General features: G+C 48.6%; 1 protein-coding gene across 5 annotated transcripts in view; it reads left to right on the forward strand.

Annotated features, from left to right (window-relative positions):
• Window positions 1-16,793, forward strand: part of LOC146855822 (death-associated protein kinase dapk-1-like) — a 304,196-nt gene that overhangs the window by 76,989 nt on the left and 210,414 nt on the right. For 4 of the 5 annotated variants that reach the window (XM_085653757.1, XM_085653759.1, XM_085653760.1 and 1 more), the window contains exons 2-3: window positions 1,730-1,842; window positions 8,939-9,037. In XM_085653757.1, coding sequence (XP_085509883.1) covers window positions 1,780-1,842; window positions 8,939-9,037 — 162 coding nt within the window. In that variant the 5' untranslated portion in view covers window positions 1,730-1,779. The remainder of the gene's footprint in view (window positions 1-1,729; window positions 1,843-8,938; window positions 9,038-16,793) is intronic. The other variant, XM_085653758.1, reaches the window with a different exon arrangement.

The following is a 16,793-nucleotide window of genomic DNA, read 5'->3' on the forward strand; positions in this document are numbered from 1 at the left end:
CATAAAGTTTATTAATTAAATGACAATGTAGTTTTCACTGTGTACCCCCCACCTGTATTCTAATCCCAGTTAATATTACCTAGCATAAGCTTTTAGCGGAAAAGTGGCGTCAATTGGTATTCTGAAGCAGAAAATGCAACTTGCAGCTACGAATTGCGCATGCGCCTAAACATGCATCTTTCTCAAGTTTAGCGAATTATAGGTTTTAGTCCTTCCTCATTAGTGCAAATTTGTGCAACGCTTTTTCCCATGTGTGTGTGTGAATGTGTGTGTATGTAAGGTGCATATTCATTTCTAGTTTCTTCTTACTGTTAGTACATATCATGGGGGTATTGCTCCGAGCAGGTTTCGTTTGTGAAATCCTGCTCCATCAATGTTGTATTGCAGTACTACCTGAAAGTAAAGTCTTTTAAGATGATTGTTTTGCTTTCGCACAGAGTGAGCTCACTTGTCTAGTGTTAATCTCCTGGATTCATTGATATATATTTTTTTAGGCTTTTAATTAAAAAATGTATATCAGGTCTGAGGTTTTAAATGAATCGACTCCGACCATGGGGCTAACATATTTTATCTTTCACAGGCAAGGTCAAGACCATGTTCGATGTATGTTTGTTGATATTGAGTTTGCTTGTTTATTATGTAATGTTTACAAAACAAATTTTACAACAATAATACAATGTCTCCTCGCCATCCTCTCCCCCAGGTATCTATTTTTTCTTGCCATTCAGTATGCATGTCCATTATATCATTGCTTCTCTTTGTTTCCATGTATTCCTTCTTAGACTAACAATCAAAAGCAAGGGAAAACCTTAGACATCCATGGTTGTACATTACTAAATTATTGACAAGCATGCTTTATTCAGGAACATGGACACAGCTTTTAAAATTGACTCACTGTTACCTATAAATTCCAAAAAGTCCATCTCCCTTAGATGTTGAATGATTGTTTCTTCTGAAAGCAATTAAGAATATATTTGCTAATCTGTCATTTCGTGCACTTAAGCGGGGACTCCCTCATTTCCCCCACAACGCTAGCTTGATGGATCTTGCTCATTCCTTTAGTCACTGGTCTCATATAGTCTAGAGTGTCTCCACCTTTTCACAAGTTTCATACATTTTAGTAGTGACGCACTCATTTCCCTTTGCAGTCCTCTATGATCTCTTACTCATTCCTATTGTTACTTCGACTTGCATTTCAGTGGGGTTTCATTCCTTTCCTTAGAGCTATTCTTCTACTGTTCAGTGACTTTTCACTCTTTTCTTCCCTTGTTAATTGTTTCACACATTGTACTTTGAGTTTTCATGATTTCCCACATCACTGGTCTAATACACTTCACTGTGTGCAATTTCACTTGTTCTCCTCATGACTGATTGCATACTCTATACTTCATTGTGGTTTCACTTATTTGCCTCTGCACTGGTGAAGTTCATTACTAGTTGGTCTCACTTTTTGGTTTCTGAAGTCTCTTGGCATCTTACTAGATTTTCTGCTTCAGCAAACGAGGAACTAATTTCAGTGAAGGAAATTAACTTTATCTGCGAAGTGTGTATCTTGCACTTGGATCCATGTATGTGTATGCCGCAACTGCTCCACACAGTGTGTTTGATGTTAAAAGTCGCTATGCTTTCGCTCTTTGTGTGATATATACAAAAGTCGAAACTTCTCAAAACTATCTTTTTTTTTTAATAACTCATTCTGACACGCGGGTGTCTGTATTCTTTATTTCAGTTCTCTAATCACACTCCCTACTCCCTTCCAGTATCGGTGAAGTGAATGACATGTTTCATATTACAACAACTGGGCGAGGCATCTCTGACTTAGACACCAATCACTATGATAAGGTATGTTTTGTTTGGTTCCTTATGCCAAGATCATTTTGCCATTCCTTGACTACTTGTATCAACCCATATGTTGCGTATGTACCCTGCTGCCTCTTAATTTACTTCATTCTCTTCACTCATACAATCTCACTCCTCCATAAGGCATTCTCTTCTGACCCATCTGAAAACAATTTCCTTCTTTTTCATATCTATGTACTGTGCGCATTTCTTTGCATAAACTGGAAGAGTTTATAGATTATTGTTTACAATAAAGATGCACTTTCATATGGAATTATTTGAATACCTTATACAACTCTTTGCACATATTGGAGAACTTTTACGAAACATGCACTTTAATACTCAGAAGAGATTATTTAGACTCAAGTATTCTATAGATCTCTCTCATATAGGAGATAAAACAAGAATCTCCTCCCCTTTCTCTTTGTTCTTTGTCTCCCCCTTTTCTCTCTCTTTTTCTTTCCTTTTGTTGTTTTTCTCCTTTACTATGATCATAATTATTTATCTCTATACTTTTCTTTGACATTTCTTATATCTAAGATATTTGAATTTTGACACTATGATGTGTTTTATGAGAAATTTGTACTTTACAAGGAATATGAGCAGAGTATAAACATCAACTATATAGGAGTACTTTATCGAGATTGAGAAAAACAATCTTATTTGAGTGTCATGTAGAGATCTATCTATCTATCTATCTATCTATCTATCTATCTATGTTTAGTTATATATGTGACAAAACTTAACATGGTAGAAGAACTGCGCCATTGCTTTAAATGAGCAGCAGTCTATCCATTGTTTTTAATGGTGGTGTTTTTAGAGGGCGGTTCCCTTTAAAAGTATTATATGCACTTTTAAACTCTATGACCCTGTTGAGGGCTACGGCTTAAAAAAAAGACATACAAAGTATTGGAGCCCACGCGGAATCTCAGGAAAACTCCCTTTATTTAAGCATAGTGGTTGGCATGACGCTTTTCGGATTTAATTCCTTTTTCAAAATCAAATGCCTTAACCATCCCTGTAATTGGCACATCCACATTTAAATGCAGAGCGTCTCTGATCTTATTGGTGGAGACACTCCGCTGGGCTGAGGAAAGTGGGAAGATGTTTCAGACTCAGTGATCCGGGTTCAACAGCTGCAGGCAACCACTGAAAAAACCACAGGTTTCAGGGACGTTATAGTTAGTTGGACATTTCACTCGTAAAAAACCAGAGAAATTCGGTCGTTATAGTTAGTAGAGCTAACTATAACTCGCGCCCCCGCAGTGCACTGCTGATGACGTCACACATTACATCACTCATGACATGGTCAGTGACATCACTGATGACATCATCCAGTGAATGTGTGTTTCTTTAAAGTTTAAATATGATATATACATATCAAGGTGTAGTGCAGAATGAGTGTCTGAATGGATGATTTAGTAGGTCATAAGCAGTGCCCTGCCATAGCAAACGGCAATGTCTTGGGGGTGGGTACCCCCGGACATTGCAGGAGCCATCCCTGGGGGGTGGCAGTCCCCAGAGCCATCAAGGGCTCCTGGAGGGGGTCTGTGCATCCCCCCCCCCATCATTTGCACAGACCCAGGGAGGTGGTGGTCCCCGGGGCTTGGGGGGGCCCGTGTGCCCCCCCGCATATGATTGAAGATAGCTCCGGGGAGGTGGCGGTCCCAGGGGCTTGGGGGGGGGTCCGTGAGGCTCACCCGCCCACACATTTTTTTCTGTGTGCCTTGGGGAAGTGGGGGTCCTCGGGGCAGCAGGGGGGCCGTGTGCCTCCCACGCATATATAAGTAAAGCCCCGGGGGTGGGGGTCCCCGGGGCTTGTGGAAGGCCCCCCACACATTAATAAACAAGCCCCGGGAAGGTGGCGGTCCCCGGGGCTGCGGTGAGCCACGTGCCCTCCCACTATTAATTTGCATAGCCCCAAGAGGTGGCGGTTTCTGGGGCGGCCCCGCGATATAATTTTGGCATTCCCCCGGGACCTAGCCCACCCGGGCGCTAATTTAAAGGAAGCACGGAGGCCCGCGCTTCATTTTCTTTTTATTTTCTAGGCCGGATTCACGACCCCAGCGGGAATTCAGACAATTGAAAAAAATAAAATGCTTTTTTTGGCCCTGGGGGTCCTTGTGGAACCCCCTGAGCAGGCCTAGGTGTTTTTACCCTGCTCCATTTTCTTGTTTTTCACCCTTTTTTTATTTTTTTTACTCTTTTTTTTGTGACTCGGTTACTGAGTCACAAGATGGCTGCCAACACTTCCTGGTTTGGAGTGTTGGCAGCCAATCAGAGTTAAGCTCGTGCCCGGGGGGGCAAACCCTCCTCGGTGCTCAGATATCGATATTTTTCTTTAAATTTCTCAGGAACTGCTGAACAGATTTACACCATTTAACAAAAAGGGCGCAGTCTAAACCAAGACCTACCTTTTTGCCAAATTTGGTGTCATTCCGTTCAGCAGTTCGGGCTGTAGCCTGTAATAAAGTTCCTATGGTAATTAACATGGTGAAAACGCGCTTTGGGCCCTCTTTTTCTCGGCCCCCACCTGACGAATCATCCAGAAACTTTCAACACACAAACTGAGCAGTCCAATCCTGTTTTTTGACAATTTTCACGAAGATTCGTCCACCGGCGCCAAAGATATTGGCAAATCAAAAAACGCTTTTCCTATGGAAACTAGGTCCCAACTATAACTACCCACTGGCGACTGCCAGTAGGTAATATAGAATATATAAATATGTATGTATATATACATACATATTATCTACTGGCGGTCGCCAGTAGATAGTTATAGTTAGGACCGTGTTTCCATAGGAAATCTGAAAATTCTATTTTGAATAACTTTGGCGCCGGTTGACGAATCCTCGCGAATTTGTCAAAATAGGAGGGGCACTCCGCTCCGCTGCTACCCTGAAAGTCTCGGGGTGATTAGTCAAGCGGGGGCCGAGAAAAAAGGGGAGTCCCAAAACGCGTTTTCCCCATACATTTTTCCATAGGGACCTTTAGTCCAAGGTACAGCCCGAACGGCTGAACAGAATTACTTGAAATTTGGCAGAGAGGTAGTCCTCAGGTCAGGGATGTGCCTTTTGAATATCTGGAGTCAATCTGTTCAGTAGTTCCTGAGAAAATGTAAGTTAAATGTACATATATATCTATAAGCGCGCACCGTGCGCGCACGGTGACGTGCGCGAGCGCAATTCTGATTGGTTGTTAGATGTCAGTAAACATTCGAATCGGTCGAAATCAGGAAGTGTCGTCCGCCATTTTGTCTCTCGCAGTCTGAGGCAGTGAAAAACAAAGGTGGAGAACGTGAAAAGGGGGCAGGGTGGACAGTTCCTGACCCCCTAGCCTTTGTCAGGGGGTCACTGAAGGACCCCCAAGGGTGAAAAAAACATTTTTTTTTTTTTTACGAAAAAGCGCGGGGAGCGCGTACCGTGCGCGCACGGTGAAAAACCTGAAAAAAAAATATTAATAAATACATAACTTAGCATTTTAAAAAACGTACAAATTCACTTAAAAAACCATAGGCTTCACACACGTTATAGTTAGGAATTAGCATTTAAAAAACCTTGCAAATTCACTTAAAAAACCATAGGTTTCACACATGTTATAGTTAGCTGGACATTTCCCATTTGCCTTAGTGCAAGGCAACTATAACTCACGCGACCGCAATCCTCTGCTGATGACGTCAGATATTACATCACTGTATTTAGACACCTATTTACCCATGTCTTCTTCCATTAATCTTTAGCTATACATATATTACAAATATTTATTTTTCAGAAAGACACATATGTAATCAGTGATGTAATATCTGACGTCATCAACAGAGGATTGCGGTCGCGTGAGTTATAGTTGCCTGCACTAACTATAACGGGGGAATTTCATTGTTTTTTTACGAGGGAAATGTCCAGCTAACTAGAACATGTGTGAAACCTATGGTTTTTTAAGTGAATATATATATATATATATCCTACCTACAAGGGAGGCATCAAGCGCTAAGGCAGGGTGCTGTCTATTAAAATGTGGGACATGTATTTTTTTATGTGTCATGACAGTAAAAAAACACCAAATTTTCATTTTTACTGTAGAAGGCTAGTAGCCGCATTGGAAAGGTGAGGGATATACACTGACAACTCAACGGTGCTAACTTCTGAATGGGACTACTAAAGTTAGTCCTTCAAGTTATCAAAAGAATCATTGCATTAAACCTGACTTAATGCACAAGTTGAATTTAATGTAACTTTTGAGTAAAAGGCAACTTTAGAAAGTTGGCACTCTGTTTCCCAAGACTTTTAGTGGCCATTCGCAGATGCTGGCCACTAAACAGCTTTTTGCCCTTGTTGGGCAGACGTGTGAATGACTCCCAGAAAATGACACTATAGAGGCTTGCCATTTGAACAGGTGTTACATCTCCATGGTTGGAACCCACACAGGGTGTGAGTCCAAAAGGCAAACTTGAAAGGGGAAGATGCCTTTGAAGGGCAAATGGTGGACACATACGAAAGGGGCTGCTCTTTTGTTCTGGTAGGCAGGTTGGCGTCCGGGACAAAGAGGGGAAGACAGTTGCCAAACCCTTTTTTCCTGTGAATGTGTAGTCTGCAGATAGCCATACCTCTAGGGTGGGCTACCAAGCTCCACACACCAAGAAGGGGGGCCCCTTCTTGGGAGTATGCAGAATGTTGCACTCTAGGATAGCTAGATGGCACAATGTGCAGGAAGACTTCATCAGGCTGAAGTGGACCTAGTTGCCCATTGGCTAATAGTCACCACATGCCTCTAGTTCAAGTTGTGGGCATTAAAGTGGTACCCCTGTCACCCAGACCATGTCTGCACAGGAAAGAGGACTGAATCTGGACTGCCCTGCTGGTCCCAAGACCTGGCAAAGCGAGGCTGTTCCAAAGGCTAGACTGCACCTGCTGCTCTTCGGCTAGCACAGCAAGAACTGTGCCCGTGGTGCCCTGCTTGAGAAAAGGTTGTCTGTGAGCCCCAGACAAAACCAGTGAATTCCAAGAGTCAGGGCCACAAAAGCTGAAGAAGCTGCAATGGCCGAGTTGGTGGTCACAACCACTTAATGCCTGATGACTGCCGAAGCGCAGCCCAGGAGACAGAACCCTGACCAGAGAGATCCATCAAAATGCTGTTTGGTCACCCAAGGTGAACTCTAGCCTCAGTTAAAGGGAACCGTTGGTTTTGCTGTGAATGGAGATCTGTAGACCAGCGCCGGCAGTTTTTTGGCTGGGCTTCACTTGGACTTTGAGGGACGTCCATCTCTGTGGCCAAAGCGCTCCACCGCATTTGAGGACTGAGGGTTGGCCCCAGGAAGACCCTATTTGACCGGATCTTCATCTTCAACATATTTTATCCCTTGCATCAGGACGACTCCATTGATGCCTTTGGTGATTCACCCATAGAGCCTGGGACTGGCGACTGCTTTGACTGCCCTTTGTAACAATGCTTTGAAATTGTTCTACTAAGCCTTACTGGCCCCTTTGACTTGCTCCCTGCCTGAGTTGGTCACCAAAGCGCATCGGAGTACCCAATCACAACTTAATAAAAAAAGTTTTCAAAAGTTTCCAGACTAACCAGTAGCTGCTGTTGTTGCCAGTGCTTATTAACAATTTGAGTGAAAAGCTGTGCCTTGCGATTTACTTAAAAATATATGTCCATAACCCTTCAGTGGATTATCTTTGTTTTGGTGTCTAAAAAATCATAAAAATAAGATCTATTGTTATAAATTAATGTTGGATTTCTTTTGTCGTGTTTCTCTTTTATTCAATTGTTTTGATACTTCTAAATGCTTTGCCCTTGTTCCTTTGTAAATTCTGACTGCTTGAAGCCCCAGCTACCCAGGGTTGAGCTAAGGTTTTACAAACAAGCCTAACTGGACACAAGACTGGGTTGTGAGTTTCTTACAGGGTGAGGCCACACAACCACACCACATAATCAACAGCTTTTCCTCACAGGGTTGATGTGTTTCACCATGAGACCTTGCCCCAAACCAATACATGAAAAAGTCACAAAGAGGGTATTAGATGTGGTCTCAGCCAGGATTTGGAAATGGTTACTGGTTGTTTAATGATACACTTTCAAAGCTGACTTCATACTGGGAGCCAGGAACTGTGCTGGTGATTGTTTATTGAGGTGGGAGGGAGTGCTGGGGTGTGTGAGGAAGAATATAGTTGGGTTATGGATAATGTATGTGGTTACTGATGGTGGTGTAACAGAGGAATAATGGTGAAAAAAAATAGCGAAGGTGTTATCCTTACCGAAAGCATGAAAAAATGAAGGAAGGATGGTAAGATAAGAAAGGCCTCTGGACCGAAATAAAGTTATGTTGTAGTGTTAAGAAAGCGTTATCCGAGAAAGACGCTTGTTTGTTTAGATCAATGAGGTTAATTCCTCCTCTCTTAGGAGATTACTTAGTCTCACTCATGAAGGTCATTTAGGTGGAGTGAAAACCAAGGAGAAGACTTATGGTGGCCTGGTTGTGAATGAGAGATGGAGAACGTCAGCTGAAGTCACAGTAAATATTGCAACCAAGATAAGGTTATCATGACATATCCCATCCAGTCATTGTCGCAATTTGGCAAGCAAACCTTGAGAAGTGGCACTGAATATTGTTGCACCAATAAGGAATGAACAAACCACACCATACTTATTTGTTTTAGTAGTCTAGTTCTTGTGGTAGGTTGAGTTTGTGTGGTTGGGAGAGACATAAGTTCCAAAAGAGTAGTAACTTTTGTAGAGATTGCTCCATAGAGAGGGTTTCCCCAATTCGTTATTAATGAACAACAGGGTACAGCCGGAGAGAGAACTGATGCCAGACTGTCCTGCTATTCCCTGGACCTGGCAAAGAGAGGCTGCACCAAAAACCTAGGTCTGAATGGGGCCTACCAATTGGGGGCCCCATTCAGACCAAGGGCTTTAAATGTCTGTGACAAACGGGAAACTCCAAGGCCTCTCACCACATTCTGCATCGGGGCATCACTTTGTGTTAAGGCACTGCCTGCTTGGACTTTTGCTGTGGGGTTCTCATTAAACCTATCTGCAGCCTCCTTTAGTGCGATTAGTGTAAACTTTACACTGATGTTGGTTATCTTTTTTCTAGCACACCAACACGCCCCTGCACTATGCGGCACACTCTGGGAACTTGCGCACCGTGCTTGATCTACTGGCTGCTGGAGCTGATATTCTGCAGGAAAACCAGGTAATGATCTGATGTTGAGAGACCCCTGGCCAACCGCCTTGTCTTAAACACTGCAGTAACTGGATTTCACACTAAATGAGAACTTTGTTTAAATGGAACACACATTTCATGGAGGTGTGGTTTATGCATACTGAATTGGAGAGTTTTATAATTGGTAAGTATATCCTCAGGTTGGATTGGATATGAAGCGTACCTGTTAGTGACCTAGGAAATAGTTTTCTTGTAAGGCTAACATTGGGGATAAAAGAATACAGATGCTGCTTATGGTATTTCATCCTCATGAAGTATGGTATATGGCTAGAGTGGGGCTGCCTTCTTAAACATAACTATAGGGATGTGCAATGCAATTTTCTATACAGTGGTTCCGAAGAACAGTATCTTATTAACATGAACACTTAGCAGCATTGATTTTGCTACAAGGGCTGAGTCTTGAGGGACAGAAGATATGTATGGTGCCACAGATACAATTAGGACAATTGCAGAGCAACAATTATAAAAATGGGTAGCTATGATGCCAGAACTTGTTTATGGCGGTTCAATCATGTTGCACAGTGAGCAAATACAGCTTATGTTTTGCGAACATCACAGGTGATTTTATCTGCAGTTCTAGATACCCAGCACATTTGGACCAATGGATGCAACAAAAATAATTAAAGCCTCTCATAAACTACCTACTCATTACATTTTGCAACATGAATTACAGATTAATTAATTAACATTTAGTACTGCAACAGTACTTGCTAAACAGTCTCTGGTGTGGCTAGGCCAAACCTCATCTTCCTTGAGTTTCTTTTTTATTGATGTGTATCACCATTTATCCACTATCCTAAAGGTTGAAGTTGTTTGTTCTATCCACGTAAGATGATTGTTTTATGAGCAGTTTTGATTATTTTAGTTTTTTTATAATTTGTTTGTCGATTCTGTTGATTTTAAATACTTGTCTTCTCCTGAAGATGAGCAAATAAGTTTGAAAAACATTCAGATACTTAATTTACATTTTTAAGACTAAGGTAAACAATTAAATTCAAGGAGACAAAGTAAAAAATATTTTAAAGTTCTATTTAATTCAATCCATTTGAAATTTCCTGAAAGAGTTACTTAAAATCAAATAAACCTGTTGGTCCTACTGTGAGTACCTCATACTGTGGATAAATCACCTGGGCCTTTCTGAGTAATTTGTTGGTTTTCTGGTCGGGTCGGCATGTGGGTAGCACCGCTTGTTGTGATCAGTCTTCAAACAATATTTAGAATGATACAAGGAGTGCCTCAATTTTATCACAGACTAGCCTTTTAGATTGCATTAATGGGCTATCATGAGTAAAAGTGAGACATCAATGCAATTTAAAAGGCAAATGTAGACTGATTCTCAAATAGGTTCAGTGGCATTATCGATTTCAAAATATCTTTATTGAGAAATTTTATGCAGACAAAAAGAGAAAACAGAACAGGAGTTGGGATCAGGGCAAGGGCCCCTAAGTACATATGACTGTGCTTCACCGGTGCAGCAGATAGCTGTCAACATTAGACGAACCCCTTGCCAGTGATTTCCCCCCTAAATCTCCAACTCCTGAGGAAGGAGAGGAAGAAAAAAAGGGTGAAAGGAGAGACAGAAAGGGGGGAGAGAAAAGAGAAGGGAGAGTTATCCGGCGCCTCCAGCATCCAAAACATATAACATATTACAGCATCAAGTGTCCGACCAAGTCAGTAGCCATGGTGTGATGACGACATGGGAATGTTCTTCCAGAAAGTGAAGTCATGGCGGCTTATGAGAAGCAAAATAGTCATCCAGGGTAGACCATATGTTCCTCGTGGAGGATTTCCATGGTGACTGTTGTAGGACAATATTATCTGCTCCCCTGAGGTGAATGACCCAGTTCATCCAACACTTGTAAGAGACCTTGCTAGTATCCTTCCAGTTGGTAAGTATCATTTTAACAGCCGAAATCAACAGTAGATCAAGGAGATCACGATCCCCCTCCGAGTGCAAATCCTCCTCTAAAAAAGCAGTTACCACGGACGATAGGGACCTAGGAAGAAGGCAGTTAAATAAATTAGACAAAAACAGAAAGACCCTATCCCAGAAGGGTTTCACAACCGGGCAATGCATAATAAGGTGAGCCAAATCCCCTTTGTCTTGCTTACAATTCCAACACACATCATCTTCCCGGATCCCCATGGAAAACAGCCTGGCCGGTGTCCAAAAGGCTTTGTGTGGGGGCGTGGCCAAGATGGCGGGGTGAGCGGACGCTTCCTCCCGTAGCTCCTCCGGCCCGGCCAAGCTAAAGCCCTTTTCTTATGCTTCTCTCCCCCCGCTGAGGCTCAGCACGGGAGAGGAACGTGGCGGAACATCAGTGGCATACACCGGTGCTGTTTTGGTCCGGATCGCCCCGGGGGAACCCCCCCAAAAGTTCGCCCGAGATCAAAGGACGACGGCGGCGAGCCCGAGGGGCGGAGCGTATTGGAGAGCTGTCCGGGCGCCTCGGTTGGGCCTGGTGCTGAAAGTTGCGGTCTGGAGGGGATCTTGCCCGCCGCTCAACGGTGACTGAAGGAGCCTGGCGGGAAGGGGCCCGACGGTGTGGAAGGCTTGGGACGGGTGCCCCGGCACTCAGACTGGTGATGGCGACACCTTGCACTGCGGAAGCCCTGACCCCTAGCCGAGGTACGGCGGACTCTCTGATGGGGTCGGATCATCTGGCCCCCTGTGCGTGACAATCGGGGGCCGGTGGTGGAACTTATTTTACTGCGGGGTGCCTCGGAGGCCCCGGAGGTGTCGCCGGGCCTAGTCGTTTTGGCTTGCTCCGCCCGGCCGCCATTTTGTCCCCGAAGGAGCAGTGGTGGCGGCCTCCGCTGGAGTCCTGGCTGCTGGCTGCGGGCGACCTCCCGCTGTTGCTGGATTGACTACCGGAGGGATGAGCTGTTGGGACCCCTCCGCTGCGGTCCCCTTGGTTGTCTCACGCTAGCTCTTGCGGCTGACGGTGACCGGACTAGGCCGCCATTTTGTCACCTGTGACGCAGCGACCTCACTTGTGGGGGATACCCGGGCCGAGTGCTTGCCGGCGGCTGAGCATCCCTGGGGCGCCTGGATCGGTGCCCGACTGCGGAGCTGGCGATGTCTGGAAAAGGAGGCCCGAAGAAAGGGGACCGTACTCTGCCGGACATGCTTGGCAGGGCCCAGCACCTGCGGGACAGAACACAGCCCTCACCGGGGCCCTCCCGGGCTCCGGCAGATGTGACTGGAGGGGAGCCGCCTGTCACGAGGGCCTTTATGGAGGAATTGTTTAGCTCCCTCAGGGAGGACTTCCAGACACTGAAGCGGGAGGTGGCCAGCGAGGTCCGAGAAGTGCGCAGAGAGGTGGAGGGCCTAGGTGAGCGTGTGGAAGCGGCGGAGACGGAGGGCCAACAGCGAGCGGAGGAGATAGTCCATCTCCAGCAGGACGTTCTTCGCCTCCGGGAACAGTGTGTGGAGCTCCAGGCCCACTCTGAGGACCTTGAGAACAGATCTCGGAGGAACAACATCCGAGTGCGTGGCGTGCCGACTGCGGATGAGGGGTCCGATCTGGGGGGCTACCTGCGGGCCCTGTTCCGAGAGATCCTGGGGGAGGCCACGGACTTTCCCATCAGCATCGACAGGGCGCATAGGGTTGGCCGTCAGCGCCAGCCATCGGCGCCCCCACCGGACATTCTGGCCTTCCTGCCCGACTTTCCACTAAAGGAGCGTATCATGGCTGAAGCAGCCCCTGACCTTTCGGGATCGGCCGGTGGCGCTTTACCAGGATCTCTCCGCCATCACTCTGCAGAAACGCAGGTCCTTTAGGATTGCCACTGACTTTTTGCGTGAACATGAGACGCCGTACTCTTGGGGTCACCCCTTCCGCCTGATTTTTCGGTGGAACGGAGTATTACACCAGCTACGCTCCTTGCAAGACATTTGTGGTGTCCTGGGGCTCACGGCAGCGGAGGAGGAGGGAGCTACGCCGTCGTGGAGGCCCTCGGAAGGACGGAATCGGCGGAGGTCAACGAGGCGGCGCTCAGCGACCAGCGCGGGGCGCCCGGACTCCCCTACCATTAGGGCGGACAGGGCTGACGCCCTGAGGGCGGCGGCCGGGGACTCGACCGGCTCCTCTAGCGTGGCCTTGACGGCCTAACACACACTCCGGGGGGAGATGTCTTTAGCTTCTTAACATGCTTGGCACGGGGCGGGGGGGTTGGGGGGAGCGGGCGGAGGTGAGTGGCTGGACGTCCACTTTGCTTTTTTCTACGGACTTGCCCGTTTTGGGGCTTGACTGAGACTATGGGGTGTTTGAGTTTGGGGATGGCTAGTTGCCGAGGTTGGGTTTTGGGTGGGGGAGGGAGTTGTTTTGGGGTTGGGAAGGTCCCGTCCGATGTTGTCTATGCCCGCTTTGTTTTGGCTTGTCCCGCGCTGCGGCCCCGCGCGCCCCACCCGCTGATTCCCTACCCATTGCATGGCGCTCCCGATCCCTGCGAGGAATGCCAGGCCTAAAGGTAGTGACCCTCAATGTTCAGGGTCTGAATAACCCGGTGAAGCGCAGAGCGATCCTGTCGTTGCTGGAGGGGACGCAGGCGGACATTTGCCTTTTGCAGGAGACACACTTATTGCCCCGAGACTGCCATAGGATGCGCTCTGCTAAGTTCCCCACCCAGTTCTTTTCCTCGGCAGCGAACAAGACGGCGGGGGTGGCCATTCTCCTAGCGAGCTCCTTTCGGGGGGAGGTGTTGCATAAGTGTGCTGAACAGAAGGGGAGGCTCCTTGCGTACCGCATGCGCCTGGGAGGCATAGCATTTACGGTTGGCTCCGTTTATAGCCCAAACGAGCATCAAGAGCGCTTCCTAGATTCCGCGCTGGTGGATGTCACTGCTTCCCCAGACCGACACATTATCTTGGGCGGAGACCTCAACATTGTCTTTGACTCTGGGATGGACAGATCGGCGCAGCGCTTTCCGCAGACGGGGGAACTGTCCCAGGCTGGGAAGGCCCGGATTGCGGAGATGGACTTGCACGATCTCTGGCGCTCCCTGCACCCCACGGATAGGGACTACTCTTTCTTCTCGCACGCACACCGCACCTACTCCCGGCTGGGCTACCTCCTGGTGAGTGGACCGATGCGTGCCGCTGCCACGGCGGCGGACATCGGGGTCCTGACCCTGTCTGACCACTCTCCAGTCACCGGCGTTTTCCGGTGGCCGGCGGCCTCCCCCTCTCGGGGGGCGTGGCGCCTCCGGGACACACTTCTACACAAAAAATCGGTGGTACAACGCGTCGGGGAGGTCATACAGGACTATCTCACTCACAACAGCAACACTGACACTTCGCAGGCGACACAGTGGGCGGCACTGAAGGCCGTCCTACGGGGGGAATTCATCTCTATCTCTGCAGCCGAGAATAAGGAGCGGCAACTGAAGAGGGATGAGTTGACAGCTCAAGTCCGGGAGCTTGAGCAGGTCCACCGCCGCACGGGAGCGCCGAGGGTATGGAGGCAGTTGAAGGCAGCGAGGAAGCTTCTCTCCGCTCTGGATCTTGATAGGGCGGAGTACGCCGCCTTACGCTTGAAACATGCCTACTACACTGGGGGGGACAGATGTGGCAAGCTCCTAGCACACCGGCTCCGGGTCGCGCAACAGCGCAGCGTGGTGAAAGAACTGGTGGGTGCGGACGGGGGGGTTGTCTCCGGGGACGCGGAGGTAGCGGAGACTTTCCGCGGCTTCTACGAGGCGCTGTATGCTGAGGAGCCCTCCTCGCCACGGGATGCCGATAGCTATTTGGAGTCGGTGACCCTCCCGGTGCTGGACCCGGCTCAGGCTGACCACCTGGAGCGGGACATCCATGTGGAAGAAGTGATTTCGGCTATCGCGCGGCTGAAACATGGCAAGGCCCCGGGCCCGGACGGGTACACGTGCTATTCTATAAGACTTTTTGCACGACCGTGGCCCCTGTTCTTACGCGGCTGTTTAACTCTTTCTCCGAACCGGGAGCCATCCCTCCGGATCTCCTGAGGGCGACGGTCGCGGTAATCCCGAAGCCTGGGAAGGACCGGGCCCTCTGCGGCTCGTACCGGCCCATCTCGCTCCTAAATGTCGACCTCAAGTTGTACACGGGGATTCTCGCATCCCGGCTGGGTCCACACCTCCCCGACCTGGTGGAGGCGGACCAGGCTGGTTTTGTGCCCGGTAGACAGACGGTTGACAATACCAAGAGGGTGACGCATGTTCTGGAGAAGGCCTCAAGGATCTCGGGGGAGCGGATGTTGTTGTCCGTTGACGCGGAGAAGGCCTTCGACAGAGTTCACTGGCCGTATCTTGAGCGGGTCCTCAAAAAACTGGGAATCGGCGATAAGTTCCGCACCATGGTATTTAATTGCTATAAGCATCCTTCAGCGTCGGTGCGGGTAAACGGGTGTAGCTCTGGTGGCTTCGCCATCGAGCGCGGCACGCGGCAGGGCTGCCCTCTCTCGCCGCTCCTGTTTGCCCTCTACATGGAGCCGTTTGTTCAGAGGATCCGTGATAATCCGGATGCTGTCGGGGTCCGGATGGGCCAGTACGTCCACACCGTCAGTCTCTACGCGGATGATGTCCTGCTGACTTTGGACGACCCTAGGAGGTCGCTGCCTGCTTGCCTCCGAGAGTTGGACGCCTTTGCGGGGGTGGCCGGCTTCAAAATGAATATGAGCAAGTCGATGGCATTAGACGTGTCCCTGGCTGCGGAAACCAGGAGGGATCTTCAACGGCTCTTCCCCATGCAGTGGTCCTCGTCCACGGTGCCGTATCTGGGGATTCTGCTGGCGCCTACATTATCGGAGATGGTTACGGCCAATTATGCCTCCCTCAGCAGGAAGATCAAGGACGAGCTTGGCCGATGGAACAAAGGCCTGCTGTCCTGGCTGGGGCGAATCGCGGCGGTCAAAATGACGGTGCTGCCCCAGATACTATATCTTTTCCGAGCCCTTCCGCTCCAACCCCCGGTGGGCTGGATCCGACAAATGCAGGCTGACATCTCCCGCTTTGTCTGGCAGGGCCGCAGGCCACGCATGAAGAGGGTCCTCTCCATGCTTGCTCCGGAAGCGGGGGGTCTCGGCATTCCGGACCTCCGTAAGTACTTTCAGGCGGCACAGCTTCGCTATCTGGTGGAGTGGAGCAGGTGGGAGTCCGACAAACATTGGCTCTTCCAAGACCAGGCAGTGGCGGGCCGCACCTTACAAGAGGTTCCATTCTTGCGCCGCACGCATCGCCCCCCTAATCTTTACGCTTCCTTTGTTACGCGGGTCCCCCTGCGTGTGTGGGACGCGGTCTGCGAGACCCGGGGCCTTACCACCTTCCCTTCGCCGCTCACGCCCATTATGGGCAACCCGGACTTCTCCCCAGGGATGGAGCCGGGGGTTTTCTCCCACTGGGTACGGGCGGGCTGCAGGGCACTCTTCCAGATCTATGGCCCGGAAGGCGTGGTTCCTTTTCAGCAACTCCGCCAGGAGTTCGGCCTGACGGAGCTGGACAGATTGCGCTACATGCAAGTTCGGCATTGGGCCATCCAGCCTCAGGTGCGTGCCACCGCTGCCCGTCCAATTACACCGTACGAGCGGTGGTTGGCTACTCGGACCTCCGACGCTAAACTGATCACTGATCTGTACAAACACCTACAACCCCCGCCGTTTCACTACTACAACCCGGGGAGGGAGCGCTGGCACAGGGAATTGGGTAGGACACTCAGCCACAAGGAATGGGACAAAATTGCGTATCGGGCACG

This window comes from Triturus cristatus, chromosome 4_1, assembly GCF_964204655.1.
Source record: "Triturus cristatus chromosome 4_1, aTriCri1.1, whole genome shotgun sequence".
In the NCBI taxonomy this organism is placed as follows: Eukaryota; Metazoa; Chordata; class Amphibia; order Caudata; family Salamandridae; genus Triturus; species Triturus cristatus.